The sequence below is a fragment of the Calonectris borealis genome, chromosome 8 (assembly GCF_964195595.1).
Source record: "Calonectris borealis chromosome 8, bCalBor7.hap1.2, whole genome shotgun sequence".
NCBI lineage: Eukaryota > Metazoa > Chordata > Aves > Procellariiformes > Procellariidae > Calonectris > Calonectris borealis.
In genome coordinates this window covers 21173236-21187683 of record NC_134319.1, presented here as the reverse complement: position 1 = coordinate 21187683, position 14448 = coordinate 21173236, and the positions used below count along the sequence as shown (strand labels likewise).

The 14448-nt window shown below is 36.5% G+C and overlaps 1 protein-coding gene across 1 annotated transcript in view; it reads left to right on the top strand.

Annotated features, from left to right (window-relative positions):
- DPYD (dihydropyrimidine dehydrogenase) overlaps positions 1-14448 on the top strand; it is a 364617-nt gene that overhangs the window by 37843 nt on the left and 312326 nt on the right. The window contains exon 3 of the mRNA XM_075156366.1: positions 11524-11606. Coding sequence (XP_075012467.1) covers positions 11524-11606 — 83 coding nt within the window. The remainder of the gene's footprint in view (positions 1-11523; positions 11607-14448) is intronic.

Below are 14448 nucleotides of genomic sequence, written 5' to 3'. Positions count from 1 at the left end.
CCTACCTCATACCAAGGAGCCTTGCATCACACTTCTCTTCTGGTGAATCTTGGCTCCATATGTCCCTGCTTGCTTGGGAATCGCTGGGAAGGTGCTTGCCTAGTGCTTTGGGGCATACTTGTATTGCTCACCTCAACTTGAACACAGCAATTTTTAAGAGACTGACAAGAAAGGGAATACAGCAGTCTGAGCTGTCTGAAGGCAGGCCAGAAGGTTTTGGGAGAGGAAAGCTATTCAGGTTGAGACATGAAAGCTTCCAAAGGAGTAAAAATCTTACAAAGAAGACAGTAAATGGGACACAGAACTAGAAAAGTGCATAGTGCCATACTGAGGTATTAGGTTGTTAGATGCTCTTCTCTCTAAGGTGGTAAATGGAACTGAGACCTGAGGCTATATATTTATCCTGGATGTTGTTTTCAAGCTGGATGTGAATAAACAGCATTACAGGAGCATTCTCCTAATGCTCTTTCTAATGTTCACTGTGAAAAGAACTTTTGAATGCCCTGCTGACAAAGGTAGCTACACATAAACCCTGTTCATTTCTGTATATAGGAAGGTTCTCGTTCGTGTCATTTCTTACAGAAAAGAAACCGATACCAGTTATTCCCTTAAATTTGTACTGGGAGATTCTCAAGCTTATTAAACATACATGGTATCTTATTCAAAGAAAATTAACTTACTTGAGCAGTTTTCCCTCCGTTTTGATTATGTCTGTGTGTCTGTAAATAGATGACACAACAGATGGTGATAACTTTGTAGGATCTGCAACCATTGTAATAGCCCCATACCTCTGATTTTCTGAATATTTTTTGAGAGGGAAAAATATTTTAGAGCAACAGTGTTTGCACTGTCCTACTTTGTTGTTCTCCCCACCCTGAGATTGACTCTCCACCTCCTTAGCCATGAGTGTAAGCTTTCATTTTGACTAAGTTGGCTTGATGCATGGTATTTAAAGATATGTAATTGTGTTGACTGTTAAACAATTTTGGCTCCCAAAGTGAATCAATTTAGTGGTTCTTTGGGCATTCTTATACATGCTTTCCAGTTTCATGGCTTTTTTTTTTTTTTGCGCTTCCATTTGTTTCTTCTGACTTTGTATATATTACAGAGTCTGAGGTCACGGTCTTACTGTATGTGGACCCTATAGTGTTACAATAAGGTTTTAGATACCAGTCAGTGATGGGCATAGTAAAGAATGCATATAAATATAGCACTTTTCACTATTTTTTTTCTTTATGTTATTTTGAAAAAAAAAAAAAAGCAAGTTTTCCTCCGATTTAGCTATTTTAGATGGCAATTAATATAAAATGTATTTAAATACTTGACTTTCCTGAACATCTCAGTACAAGGACATGTCTTTTGAGTCTCAAAGAAAATGAAAGTAGAGGAGAAATTGCAGCCTAGTTTTTTTTCAGAGATATGTGAATTGTCAACTCACTTATATGTCTTCTCATGACATATCCTGCTATCATCTACAGTTACTTCAAAGTCCACATGTAGTTTAAAACATAAGAGCTGAAGTAACATTTTGTTGGTGTTTGCGTATGGCGCTCATAATTTATGAATGAGCTTCAGATTATTTTAAGTCAAATCATTCTTCAGTTTTTCGTGAGGAATGATAGTGATGGAAAATCTGATACAAAGTGCCAGCACGTAACACAACTGCACCAGGGTCTTGATACAAGGGTTACGTTCTACTGGCTGCAGCCTTTTTCCTAATTCTTATTCCTTTGACTCAGGTAGGTGGTTCTCAAGCAAATTTAATATTTCCAGTTACTCCTCTGGGGAAGTCTAGTCTCAATTTCATGTTTGGCTTTATCTCTGGTAAGTACCCTCAACTGTCACATGAGGAAATTTGTTTAATTGCTATCTAAGTCATCTTTTGTGCTGTGATACTGATTTTCAGATAACATGGTAATCCAGAATAGAAGCGCATGTACTCTTTTCTTGGTAATTCACCAAATCAGAGGATGGAATCCTAATAGTATTTTTTGTGCAATTGTTTCATTTTTTTGCAAAGAAAATTTGGAGGAAGGATGCTCCTTTCTTAGGACTTGGCCAGTGAGCGTATTTCAGGCACTGAAATATTTTCCATGCAGAGCTGTCACTGTTTTCTTCTACTAAGCTAAGCAGAGGATGGGATTTTTCCCACCCCTCCTGCAGGACAGAAACATTGGGTTGCTTGGAGTCTGAAAGTCATAGATCCTACAGTGTTCTCTGTACATGAGTCTAGTCCCTTGGTACTGTCAGCAGTTCCTTGGCTCTTGGCCTTGTATTTAGCGTCTTTTCAGGCTCTTTCCAGGGGACTTAAGTCTTTAAGATGTTGGAGGTAATTAGGAGTACACAAGTTAGTAAATAGTACATGGAATGTGGTTTAGCTGGTGCATGTGTTTCTATAACTGTCAATAGAAAGACATGATCTGTAAGATTAGGAGAGAAGAACCTTGGGTAGGACCTTGCTGTTGTGGTTTAACCCCACCTGGCAACTAAGCACCACCCAGCCACTCACTCACTCTTCCAACCCGGTGCGATGGGGGAGAGAATCGGAAGAGTAAAAGTGAGAAAACTCGTGGGTTGGGATAAAGACAGTTTCATAGGTAAAGCAAAAGCTGCGCACACAAGCAAAGCAAAACAAGGAATTCATTCACCACTTCCCATCGGCAGGCAGGGGTTTAGCCATCTCCAGGAAAGCAGGGCTCCATCACGCCTAATGGTTACTTGGGAAAACGCCATCACTCTGAACGTCCCCCCCTTCCTTTTTCTTCCCCAGCTTTTTATTGCTGAGCATGACGTCATATGGTATGGAATATCCCTTTGGTCAGTTGGGGTCAGCTGTCCCGGCTGTGTCCCCTCCCAGCTTCTTGTGCACCCCCAGCCTGGTGGGGTGGGATGAGAAGCAGAAAAGGCCTTGACCCTGTGTAAGCACTGCTCAGCAGTAACTAAAACATCCCTGTGTTATCAACACTGTTTTCAGCACAAATCCAAAGCATAGCCCCATACCAGCTACTATTGAAGAAGATTAACTCTACCCCAGCCAAAACCAGTGCAATTGCCTAGCCAGTTCTTATAGTTACTTGGGAAAGAAGCTTATGCAAAATTATGAGAAATAGCTTTGGCAGATTAGCTTCTGCAGAATTGGTTGAGAAAATTGTATCATGTTGTGGTTTTTTTTTAATATTGAGGCAACTACAGGGAGCAGTAGTGCATGGTGAACAGAGAACCACGAAAGAAAATGTTTTGTTGTGGCACTTCTGAGAAATACTGTTGTTGGAGAATAAAATGTGCCTTGTAAGAGATGAGAGGTGGGATCTTGGGCTGAGGAAGCAAGCCTGCTACATGTAATTTGCTTTTATTCCTCTACATAGGGCTGGACTGCATTGTTTCAGGATGGCGCTTAAGCATTTTATTGTAACTTTAATTTTTGAAAAGTTCTTACATTTAATTATTTTTTAGCTGTGCATGAAAAATAAGAGGGAACCTCTAAGTTGGTACTCTCAAATATGTGGGGTTAATTCCTTAAATTCTTGGTCATTTGGGTTCTAAAAAAGCAGGGGCTTTTGGGTATGTGTTTTTTCTTATGCTCTTTGTTGAAGGTCAAGAACATAATCTGTTCCTTAAGAGTACAGTTCTACCTGCATTTTAAAGATTCTTCCTTTTTTCCTGGTTATGAGCTCTGTAAATGTTAATTCTCAGTATGAGTCTGGTCTTTACCTACATACTCTCATTTTATTTAATCTCAATGAGTCAGGGGAATGTTTGCCTAAGCAGAGTAAAGAATCCCAAGGGAAAAGCAAGCTAGGTTGAGATATGGGAAAGTACTGGGAGGGAAGGGAGTACAGCATTTGGGATTTTTTTTTCCTTACTAATCTTTACTTAGTTATATTTTCACTGTCAAGTGATTAAAAAAGAAATAGTATCTAGACAAAGCTTGTCATATTCTAAGAGATTATGTGTATTGTTCCCTGCTACAGAGCCTCATCCCATAAAGGGAAGCAGTCTTAGAAGTGTCTCTTCAGATGTAGAGGGACTGGTAGCTTGTTGCCAAGTCCTCCCATTTGTCTACTGATCAAGTTTAACATTTGTTCTAGAAAGAGAAGGGAAAAAGAGAGAGAGGCAAAGGTTTTCCTTCCTTTTTGTTCTCAAAGTTTTCTGTCTTTTAAAGCTGAGTCACAAGGGGAGGAGCATTATAAAATGTCCTGTCTAGTGGCATCACCTGCATTCTCTGCTTCTTTATTATTTCCAGCTGTGCCTCTGCTGTCTTGCATATCTTTTGTAGCTTTTTATTATTTTCTTTTGAGTTCTTTGGTCTAGTATTCTTTGTGTTGCATGCTTGGTCCTTTCAGAATGTCTTTTCTCATCCTCCCTGTATCACTACTATCTGATGTGTTATCCATTGCCAAAACACGTGGTGTCTGCATCTGCTCTGACAACAGCAGGTTGAATGCAAGCAAGATATCATACCCTTATGTGAACATGAAGGCTGTTATAAATTTGCCACTTGAAATTTGTGCGTGAAACGGCATGAAAAGGAAGTTAGGAGAATGCCATCTCAGATTGGAAGATCTTTCACGGTCGTGGTCAAATTGCAAACTAAAGTGTTATGTATGTTTAACAAGTAGTTAACTTTTATATAATTACCTGTCTTTAAGGATTAAGTGTGCCATATTTTAAACTGGGAAAACTTTAAAAAATCCAAAATTGTCTGCTTCCACTTCAGAATTCCCAGTTACATTGACAGTATTTCTGGTAATTAATAACAAAAAACACACTTGCAGTTTCAGAAAATATCTCATGCATCGGAGTTTCCTGGTATCAGTCCTATTTTAGCAATATATTCCTGTTTGTGGAGAAAATGTGATACTTTTGTTTGATTTTGCATGTGCACTATTTTTAGTGCCTTAAAAATAATATTCCTCTAAAAAAGCTGAGAAAAATTAACATGGTTATGCTAATTAGGCATTGATTACAGCCACCATAATTCTATTTAATATTTTTTTCTATTGATTTTTGTTTGATTACTAACACTTAGAGCTGGTTTTCTGTTGGAAGTCTGGTAGTTTTGATATATTAATACCTATATTTTTCAAAGAGCCTGTCTGGCCAATGTGGATGTATCACGTAATGAAAAAATTGTTATAACAAATGTTCATGTATTATGAATGATGTGCCGTCAAATGTTATGTAAATACCTGAAGGCTCAATATACTTTCTGCAGATATTAGGAATATGTACCTATTAAAAAAATACCTATTTTTCTGTTGTGAACAGCTGGTCAGGTATCAGTTTTAAGCTGCTTTTCCCCCTGTTTGGAATAAGAACCCCTTGAGAATGAGTCACAGCAAATAGGAAGGAGGAATTTAGTAGGTAGATACTGTATAGATTGTAGTATCTTACAGAGAGGATCAAACAATCCTTTTACTTGTTTAGTTAATAAGAATGCTCTTAGATAAAACCCTTTGGCAAATGGCATCAGTTTTGTTTGGTTGCTCAATATGAACATAGTTGAAGGGGGCTTCCTGTATTGAATACAGCTGTTGGCTACTGAACAACTTTAATGAATTGTAGCACCAACATTAGAAAAAATGCAATATATGTAAGTCCTTTTACCCTATAGCAGATAGGCGCTTAAGCCTGTGAGAGAAGATCTATGGAACCATTTAGCTTTTTGTGTTGTTTCAGTATAGAAAGACAGTCTGTTCCAAATCAAGAGAGAAGTCTGCTAAGAATATTTAGGTTTGGAATAAAGCACAGTGTTATATAAGTTCGCATCAAAAGAAGTAGATGTGCTATTCCAAATTCATAACAATTGTCTATTAGTCTGTTTTTAATAATTTTTCTTTGGCATGTAATCCTGTTTAATTAGATTCTACTCTCTCTGTTGTTTCAAGATTCCATAAACTGGAGTCTTATATACCAGCTGCTAAAGCAGGAGTTACTGTCTAAATGATATTCACAATGAGTATTTGGAAGGTTTACAATTATACCCTTGCTAATAAATTGTGCTATTTTCCCCAACAGTTTTAAGTGCTAATCTTCAGAAGGCATTTTAAAATTAGCTAAAATTCTGTCAAGAGATTTACAAAAATTGTTAGCATGAAGATAATTATGTCACAGTCCTTGGACTCCATCTCTGATTGTGTGCATAAATCAGAAAATGTCAGCTGTGTTTTCCCTTAATAATTATCCTTGCAGCAATATATTACAGTTTAGATTACTATTATAATGTTGCTTTAGGTTTATAAAACACAAGTTAGTTATTTCTAAAGTCTTCTGCTGTTGAAATATTTCACATTTCCAGAATAACAAGTGATTATTGGTGTTAACATTTTATGTATCAATAAGATGATCAATATGGAAATAAGCATTCTACACTTTTTATACAGTCCTCTGAAGAAGTCAGCTTTTTTATTACAACTTTGTTAAAGGAGATCACAGTATGGCCAACATTTTCGAAAGAGCTAGCTAATGTGGTCAGCCTTGTGGCATGTGTGGGACTTGACATTTTAAGGAATTTTTGGACCAAAATTTGAGACTTTTCTTGCTGAATCTGTACAGGACATAGGTGCTGTAGATTCTGTAGGTCCCCAGCAGTTTTGGCAATCTGTCGTTGGAGCCTACCTCCTTAAAGGTAACTAATTGAAATATCAGAGGGAGCTATTACATCCTTCAGAATTTGGGCCAGGTTGTCTCATTTTAAGCACTCAGAAATCGAGATACAATTACATTTAATATGCACATTTTAAAATTTGGCTGCATAAACGTTAGAAAATTAAGAAACAACATACTCCATAGGAACCTCTTCCATGGATTATAAAGGATAAACCAGGAGAAAAATTAATTTGTTTTAGCATTAGCAGCAATAGTAAATACAAACCGAACAGGTGAGAGCTGTTCCATCTTTCAGTTGCTGTACGTTCCTTATGTTTAATATAAGGAGAACATTTGACAGTAAAAATGTGAGATTTACTTTCACAAATGTTTGGAAAAAACTCAAGCTTTCTAACAAAATTTCCTAAAACCACGTGGAAGCAATGAATTCCAAGAATTCGGCAATCCTACTTACCTAAAAACTTCTTTCACAGAAGAGAAACAGTATTTTGAGCAAGGCTTTCGATTTGGCAGTGTATCAACTAGGATAAGAGATCTACTCAACTTCAGTGATGCAGGCTGCCTTAGAATAGGTCTTACGTTGTTGTCAGATTTTATTTCTCAACTATCTCAAAATGTGTGTAAGACATTATCTGTAATACACTTTTGAAAGTCTTATGTGAAGTATTTCTGGATAGAGTTAAAGTAGCAGGATATGGCTTAGTGTGATCCCACTCTCGTTTGACTGGATGGAAGATTTAAGGTTGATTTCAATGGAAGTGGGGTCACTTCTTTTATCAGTACTGTATCGCAGAATGGGCGAGTTTGAGATACGGTCTTCTCAAAACTCTGACTCTTAGGCCTGTCATGGCAGAGCAGAGGCAGCAACGCTTTTGTGATTTAGGGAGATCCTCAGTGGTGACACCAGGGAATAGACTGCTTTTGGTTTCTGAGCTACTTCTGCGAAGTTTTGCATTTGACTCAAGAGGCCAAATCAAGAATTGCTTTTCAAATGACTAAGTCAAGCAAAGAGGGCTTTTCTGTCCAAGACAAAAACATATACAAGAAAGCTAAGCTGATGAATGTTTAGAGATGCGTTTTAAAAAGTACAACTTCACTTTTACCAGAATCCTAGGGTTTTATGTAAAACTAGAGTGATTCTTTATTTATATTCTCCAGTTATGTGAGCTAGCTTGTTACTTCAACCAGTGTCAAAGAGTAAGACTACTTTGGACTTGGTAGTTGCTGACTTCCCTCAGACTATTAGACTGTTAGAATATTATTATAAAGTTTATGTCATGATATTATTAATATTGTCTCTTACCATAACTGAAAATAGAGAATTACGAGCGCATAGTCCTTCCTCCCAAAGCTTGCAGTTTATTTTATTAACAATAAATTGCAGTAGGAAAAAAAGTCTTATTTTTGTGGTTATGGGAGGAAAAGCTTTTCAATTTGTTCATTAATATTCCTTCTTCCTCATCTTCATACATTCATCATTCATCTTCCTCATTTCTGATTAGATGTTCCACCAGTATGCTGTGTGTGATGCTGCAGATACTTGTGGATATTCAGTCTACATCTCCCTTTTTATCTAGTTGTCACGTAGGTTTATTTAAGATCTCATATGATAAATAAGGCATTTATTTATATATAAAAACTCTTCCCCACTATTGCATTTTGGTTCATTTAAAAACCTCTGAGTATTTATGCTAGAATCCTTTAAGAAGCAGTATTTACTCTTTTGTGGCTTTTTGACATGCAATGGTAGTTTGACTTATGATGGTCATGTCCCTAATCACATCTCTCTACGTATTTTTCCTCCTGAACTTCTCAAAGGTGATGTTTAGTTTAGTATCATATAGCACTATAGATCTGCCAACAGCGATAACATATAGAGTACTATATAATTATTGAATCATAGAGTTAAAACTTCTAGACTTTATCTATACCCACAGAAAACCACTTGGCAGTAAGCCACCAAAACCAATTTTTCATTGCTTGCGTTTTGATTTTCTTACTTTAGCTGCTGCTCAAAATGAAACACCTGGGAGTTTAATTGCTCATTATACTTAAATCTGTGAAGTATTATGGGCCAAAACATACTGCCCTGTGCAAGATGTTTTTAGATATTAATCTATTTGGTAGCATGGATAATAGAATGAGCTCAATTTTTGCTACTGATTTAATACTTAAGAATGTAAAACTCACCCTGGTCATGGTCTACCGAAGTTTCATCATTTCCTAGACATATTCTTCAGAGTATTCTCATGCTCACAACTTCATTCATATTGGTAACCTTTCTTATAAACCGATACCCTTTCAGACAATCTGCAAATGCAGTGTGCGAATGTAGAATTTGCATCTATACGCTGGTAGCCATGCTTATATTTGGTACTTCAGACACCCTGTCCTCTTTTCTCTGAGAGGATCCAACATACTGTTTTGGATGATTTGCAGCTCTAACTGGAAAGCAGTGAATATGATCAATATTTCCTCACTCCCTTGTTCAGTATGGATGCTGTAACTGATGACATAGTACTATGAGGTCATCCTCCTTCAGGAGTTTGCATCTGGCTCAGTTTTTAGTTCATTGTTTTCCTAATGGAGAAGTTACTTGCTCTCCAGCTGCTGTAGCTTGAATGAGAGCTATTTGGCTGAAAGTACCTGAGAAAGATATTGTCCAGAAACAATTCTCAGAAATGGTAGAAGTTCATTCATCTTCTTGTCAAATGAATTGGTATGATATCTATTATTTAAGTCCATAAAATTTGTTCCATTTTTTGTTCTGGGTTATCTGTTCATTTTTGCATTGGGTTTATAGTTGAGAGTGAGTATTTGTGTGTGTAAGGCTACATGATCACAGCATTTTCTTTAGATATGAGCCACCTTTGTTGCCCTTCAGCTGATTAACACAGTATGGTCTATGTAGACAAAGAAGAAATACCAGCTGAACTTACTCTTTTCAGCATTTTCCATGTGGAGAGCATCAGTTATTTTAGCTTGTATGATACAGAGAAGATTTAGTTGTGTTTGATAAAAATCTTATGTGCTTTGGATCCTCTGTTGTTTTTACATGCTTTATACCACAAGGTCGAGAGAAGTGAACTGCGTGATGCTCAGATTTTCTGAACCTGTCTCAAGATGCTGGTGGCACAGAATTGTTAAAACATGGGCTTTCCTCTTTCGGCTCTTGGAGCAGTATTCCAAATGGTGTTTCCTTTGGTCTGTTTTCCTGGAGGATGGGAGGTTTGATTTTTGCTTGCACAGATACTTTCAGTTTAGTACTGATGAATCAGGAATTCTTTATTAATTAGTATTGTTGATTCAGATTTCTTTTGTGTATTTTAAATGACTGACCTGCCTGTATGTGCTTGGAGCTGAAGGTCAATGTATGCTGATCTAAATAATGGAATACTTCATTGTAGAGCTTCCCTGTCTGTCTTGCGTAATCCCTTTGAGTTTTTGAGTAGGATTTTGCCATACAAAGTACAGCTGATTGTAATATAAACAAAGAAAAAATATCAGATTAGCCATGGGATAAGATTTACTACTCTTGCATCATTTTTGATAAGGGAGAGAACAGATTGCAAAAGTTCCAAATGTAGCTTTGTTCGTTTCTCCTGCTCAGAAATGTATTATTAAAGCATTAAAACTTTGTAATAAAAAGTCTATAATCTTATTTAAAAATAATGATAGTTTAAATGTTAATTGGACAAGCTAAAATATCTTGTTGGGTCATTTACAAATATCTAATTATTTCCTTTCCAGTAATGCTTTTGTAGCTTCAAATTGAATGTCATTATAAAAATAAAGAATCAGTGCACAAAAGCAGTAACAATAGGTAACTTTTATTGTACTTATTCTGACTATCTTTAAAATGTGGACTTGAAAATTAATATGGATATTAAAAACTGAAAGCCATATGACCAAATAATAGTGCACATATTTTCTTTCCAGCTATTGCATGAAGAGCAATCCTGCCTTCAAGGTTATTAGCAATAGTAACTGTTACGCTTGTAACTTGTGTTTCTTTTACACCCATATGGCAAAATTATGCCTCCCAGAGGTAAGTTTTGGTATTGGAGAAAGGTGCTCTAGAGAACAGGGGTAACCTAAAAGCCTCCTGTATTGACGAAGCCTCAAGAGAATATAAAAATCCTATGGATGATGGCCATGATCAGAGAATTATTGTTTGCTGGTGTTTCACACTCACTTTGCACAGATACAAATTTCTGTACTCCCCAGCATCTTCTGAATCAATTTTATTGCCTTTATGGGAGCAGAAGACAAGGATCAGCACTCTGGAGTAATGGAACCAGTCACACATTTAATAATAATTAACAGAATATAGCGAAGTTTTATTTCATTTATTGTCACAAAATTGTTGGCTTCATATTACTTTTAGAAATACTGGTGAGCTTTAATCTGGAAAAAACATTAAGTGCTTGAGGTGTCTATAAGCAATTAATCTTTTCAGTTTCCGTTATGTTTTAAAAATTAAATTAAATATGATTGGTTTGTTCCAACAACTCTGCCTGTTTCATTGGGACAGAATTTATTACTTTTATTATAATTCTAAAATGCACGTTTAGGTTTCTATTCTCATCTGTGTGTGTTTAGTAGCTTTGTAGCCTCGCATACTGGTAAAGGAAAAATTATTTTTTCTTTCAAAGAAGAAAAAAGTAAAAATTCTATACGTTTCATTATGGGACATTTATAAGATGATTTCCATGACAACCATATAATAAGATTCGTGTTTACTTTGTTTCTGAGTTCTCAGTGTCTTTTTAATGACTCCTGTGTAATTAAAAGAGAATGCATAATTTGAGTTACATAATATAAATCAGTTTTGTTTGCATGGTGTTGAATAATGTTAATACATGTACAATATACTGTTTAAGAGCCTTACATGGATTTGTCCGTTTGTTGCAGAACTGTGAGAAACTAGAAAATAATTTTGATGACATCAAGCACACGACTCTTAGTGAGCGAGGAGCACTTCGAGAAGCAATGAGGTAAGTCTGGGTCACCATAGCAACAGTCACAGATGTGGTAAAGAAAGAGTCATTCTTCATTATTGGGGGAACAAATGAGTTCATTGCCACCATTCAGCTCTATTCTCTAAGGTATTAATTTGTCAGTGGAGAGGCTTCCCTTGAGGCTGTACTTTGGTTTTGAAGCTGCATAAATGTTAAGCCTGACTGCACAGTAAAAAACGTAAATGTTTAATTTGTTATTTAAAATGCTTAAGGGGTGCCTTGCTTTATATTTATACTAAACTGTGAGTGAATGAAAATATTGTTCATCTAAATTCTGTAAGTGTTGAAGCAATTGTACAATGCTGTTTGAACAAACCTGTGTTTACTTTTAAATTGGATTTGATTTTTATGTATGTAGGTCCTGTGTACTCTGATTTTATCACCAGATAAAACATGATTTTGGTTTTGCTAATGGAATGTTAAAATCTATCTGGTCCTTCATATATTGTAGAGATGTATATTTTGCTTAATATCCTCATATCATTGCACTTAATGCTTATTAGAGGAGGTTAAAAATTAGACAGTATATGAATCTTCTGTCACCCTTACTTGCACTGTAGAGTATCTGGGTACAGGACTCCAAAGAAACTTGCCAGCTATAGTACCTGGAAAAGGGCACGCTGAAAGGTGGTGGAATCAAAGACAGATTTTCTAAAGTAATTTACTGACTAATCAGGAAGATGTTAATTATAGTATTGTCTGTGGATCAGAAAATTATAGTAACCTGTACTTTTAAAGGTTTTGAAAGTTGGATAGTAAAATGTAATGATGCAAAGATAGTGCTTCATTTCACTTGCCTGATATCAGAGTAACTTCTTAGACTTGCACTCGTGCAGTAAAAAGTAAAAACAACAAAAAATATTGAGAATCTTCTTCAAAAACCAATTACATCCATTCACTTTGATTGTGTTTATAATCCGTTTAAATTTATGGATGTGTGTTGTGGTTTAACCCCAGCTAGCAACTAAGCACCACACAGCCGCTCGCTCACTCCCCCCGCGGCAGGATGGGGGGGGAGAGAATTGGAAGGTTAAAAGTGAGAAAACTCCTGGGTTGAGATAAGAACAGTTTAATAATTAAAATAAAATAAAATATTATTATAATAATAAATTGTAACGAAAAGGAAAATAACAAAGAGAGAGAAATAAAACCCAAGACAGACAAGTGATGCAAATGAAAACAATTGCTCACTACCAACCCACCGATGCCCAGCTGGTCCCCGAGCAGCGGCCCCCCGGCCAACCTTCCCCTTAGTTTATTGCTAAGCATGACGTCATATGGTATGGAATATCCCTTTGGTCAGTTGGCATCAGCTGTCCTGGCCGTGTCCCCTCCCAGCTTCTTGTGCACCCCCAGCCCACTCGCTGGTGGAGTGGGATGAGAAGCAGAAAAGGCCTTGACCCTGTGTAAGCACTGCTCAACAGTGACTAAAACATCCCTGTGTTATCAACACTGTTTTCAGCACAAATCCAAAGCATAGCCCCATACCAGCTACTATGAAGAAAATTAACTCTGCCCCAACCAAAATGTGTGCGAATGACTTTATTTGCATGATTCTGACTTTATGTTCATGATGCTCTTATCTCACGTACACTGCTATGACTAAGTGTTTGTAAAGGTATTCTGCCTTGAAATGCAACCTGCCTCTTTTGAAGCCTTTCTTATTACTTCCAAATTATATTCTTTTCTTTCTGAACACTTCAACTACTAGTGTTGCAAATAACTGTAAAAATAATGACATTCACCTTTCTAATTGTGATTTCTTGCTTTTTGCTTGTTTTGCTTCATACATTTAGGATTTTCTCCCTATGTGGTCGGTCATCTGTATATGTAAATCTTTTGTGTAGTGCCAGTAAATGGGAAGTGATTTAAAATAATGATTTGAGGAACTTTTGGCATATAAAGCTACTTTTATTTTCAGCAAATTGGATTTCAAGTTGCTGCTCTCCTGTAACAATGTTCCATGGGTAGGTTTGCGGCATTTTGCGATACATGACTCAGCAGAGTTAATCTTTTAAAAACTTGGGAGCTAACAGCTTTTTGGTGATAAACATTTGCTAGCAAAGGGAGCTTTGGCATTTCAAAGGTCATGTTTCTGTTACAAGGACTGTGTAGAGGATTCTCATGATTCTATGCTGTGTATACAATAAAAAGCACTTTACTACCTCATAAATTTGTATCCTGGCTATTTCTGCTAGTGTACAAGCCATTCTGAGAAATAGTTATTGATTGTGAAGTGTGACAGATATTGTGCAATGCTGGAATTCTCTTAATTGCAGTCAATATTATATGGTTGATTCTTTTCTTAGTTGTTTTTATGGAGGTGAAGAAAATACCTGACTTACTAAATTAAGACTGTAGTATGTTTTTATAATGTACTTGAGTAACGCATAAAAGGTGCAAAATGTTTATTTAGAGAGGTATATGCATGTAGATGTACATATTTTTCTAAATGTGTGTAGAAGACACTTGTTACTTTAGACTATACAGTTCTTTCAACTGCTACATAGTCACCCCATATCCTTGGTGGCTGCATTTTTCTATTTGGATCCCAAGATTATCTGTAGTATATGTAATTCAAATGGTACATTTTGACACATTAAAGTTCACTTTGCTTTCCCATAACTATAGTGGGTTCAGGCATGGGAGGACATAGATTTGCTGGCCTCAGTATTGTGAGATACTTGCCTCCTTTTGGTAAGGGAAGCATGTGGAGAGGGTTGCACATTGCACAAAGGCACTAAAATCATGTGGGCATGAAAACAACAACAACAAAAAAATCCTAGCTGGATAGCTAAGCGGATATATGTGGATCTCA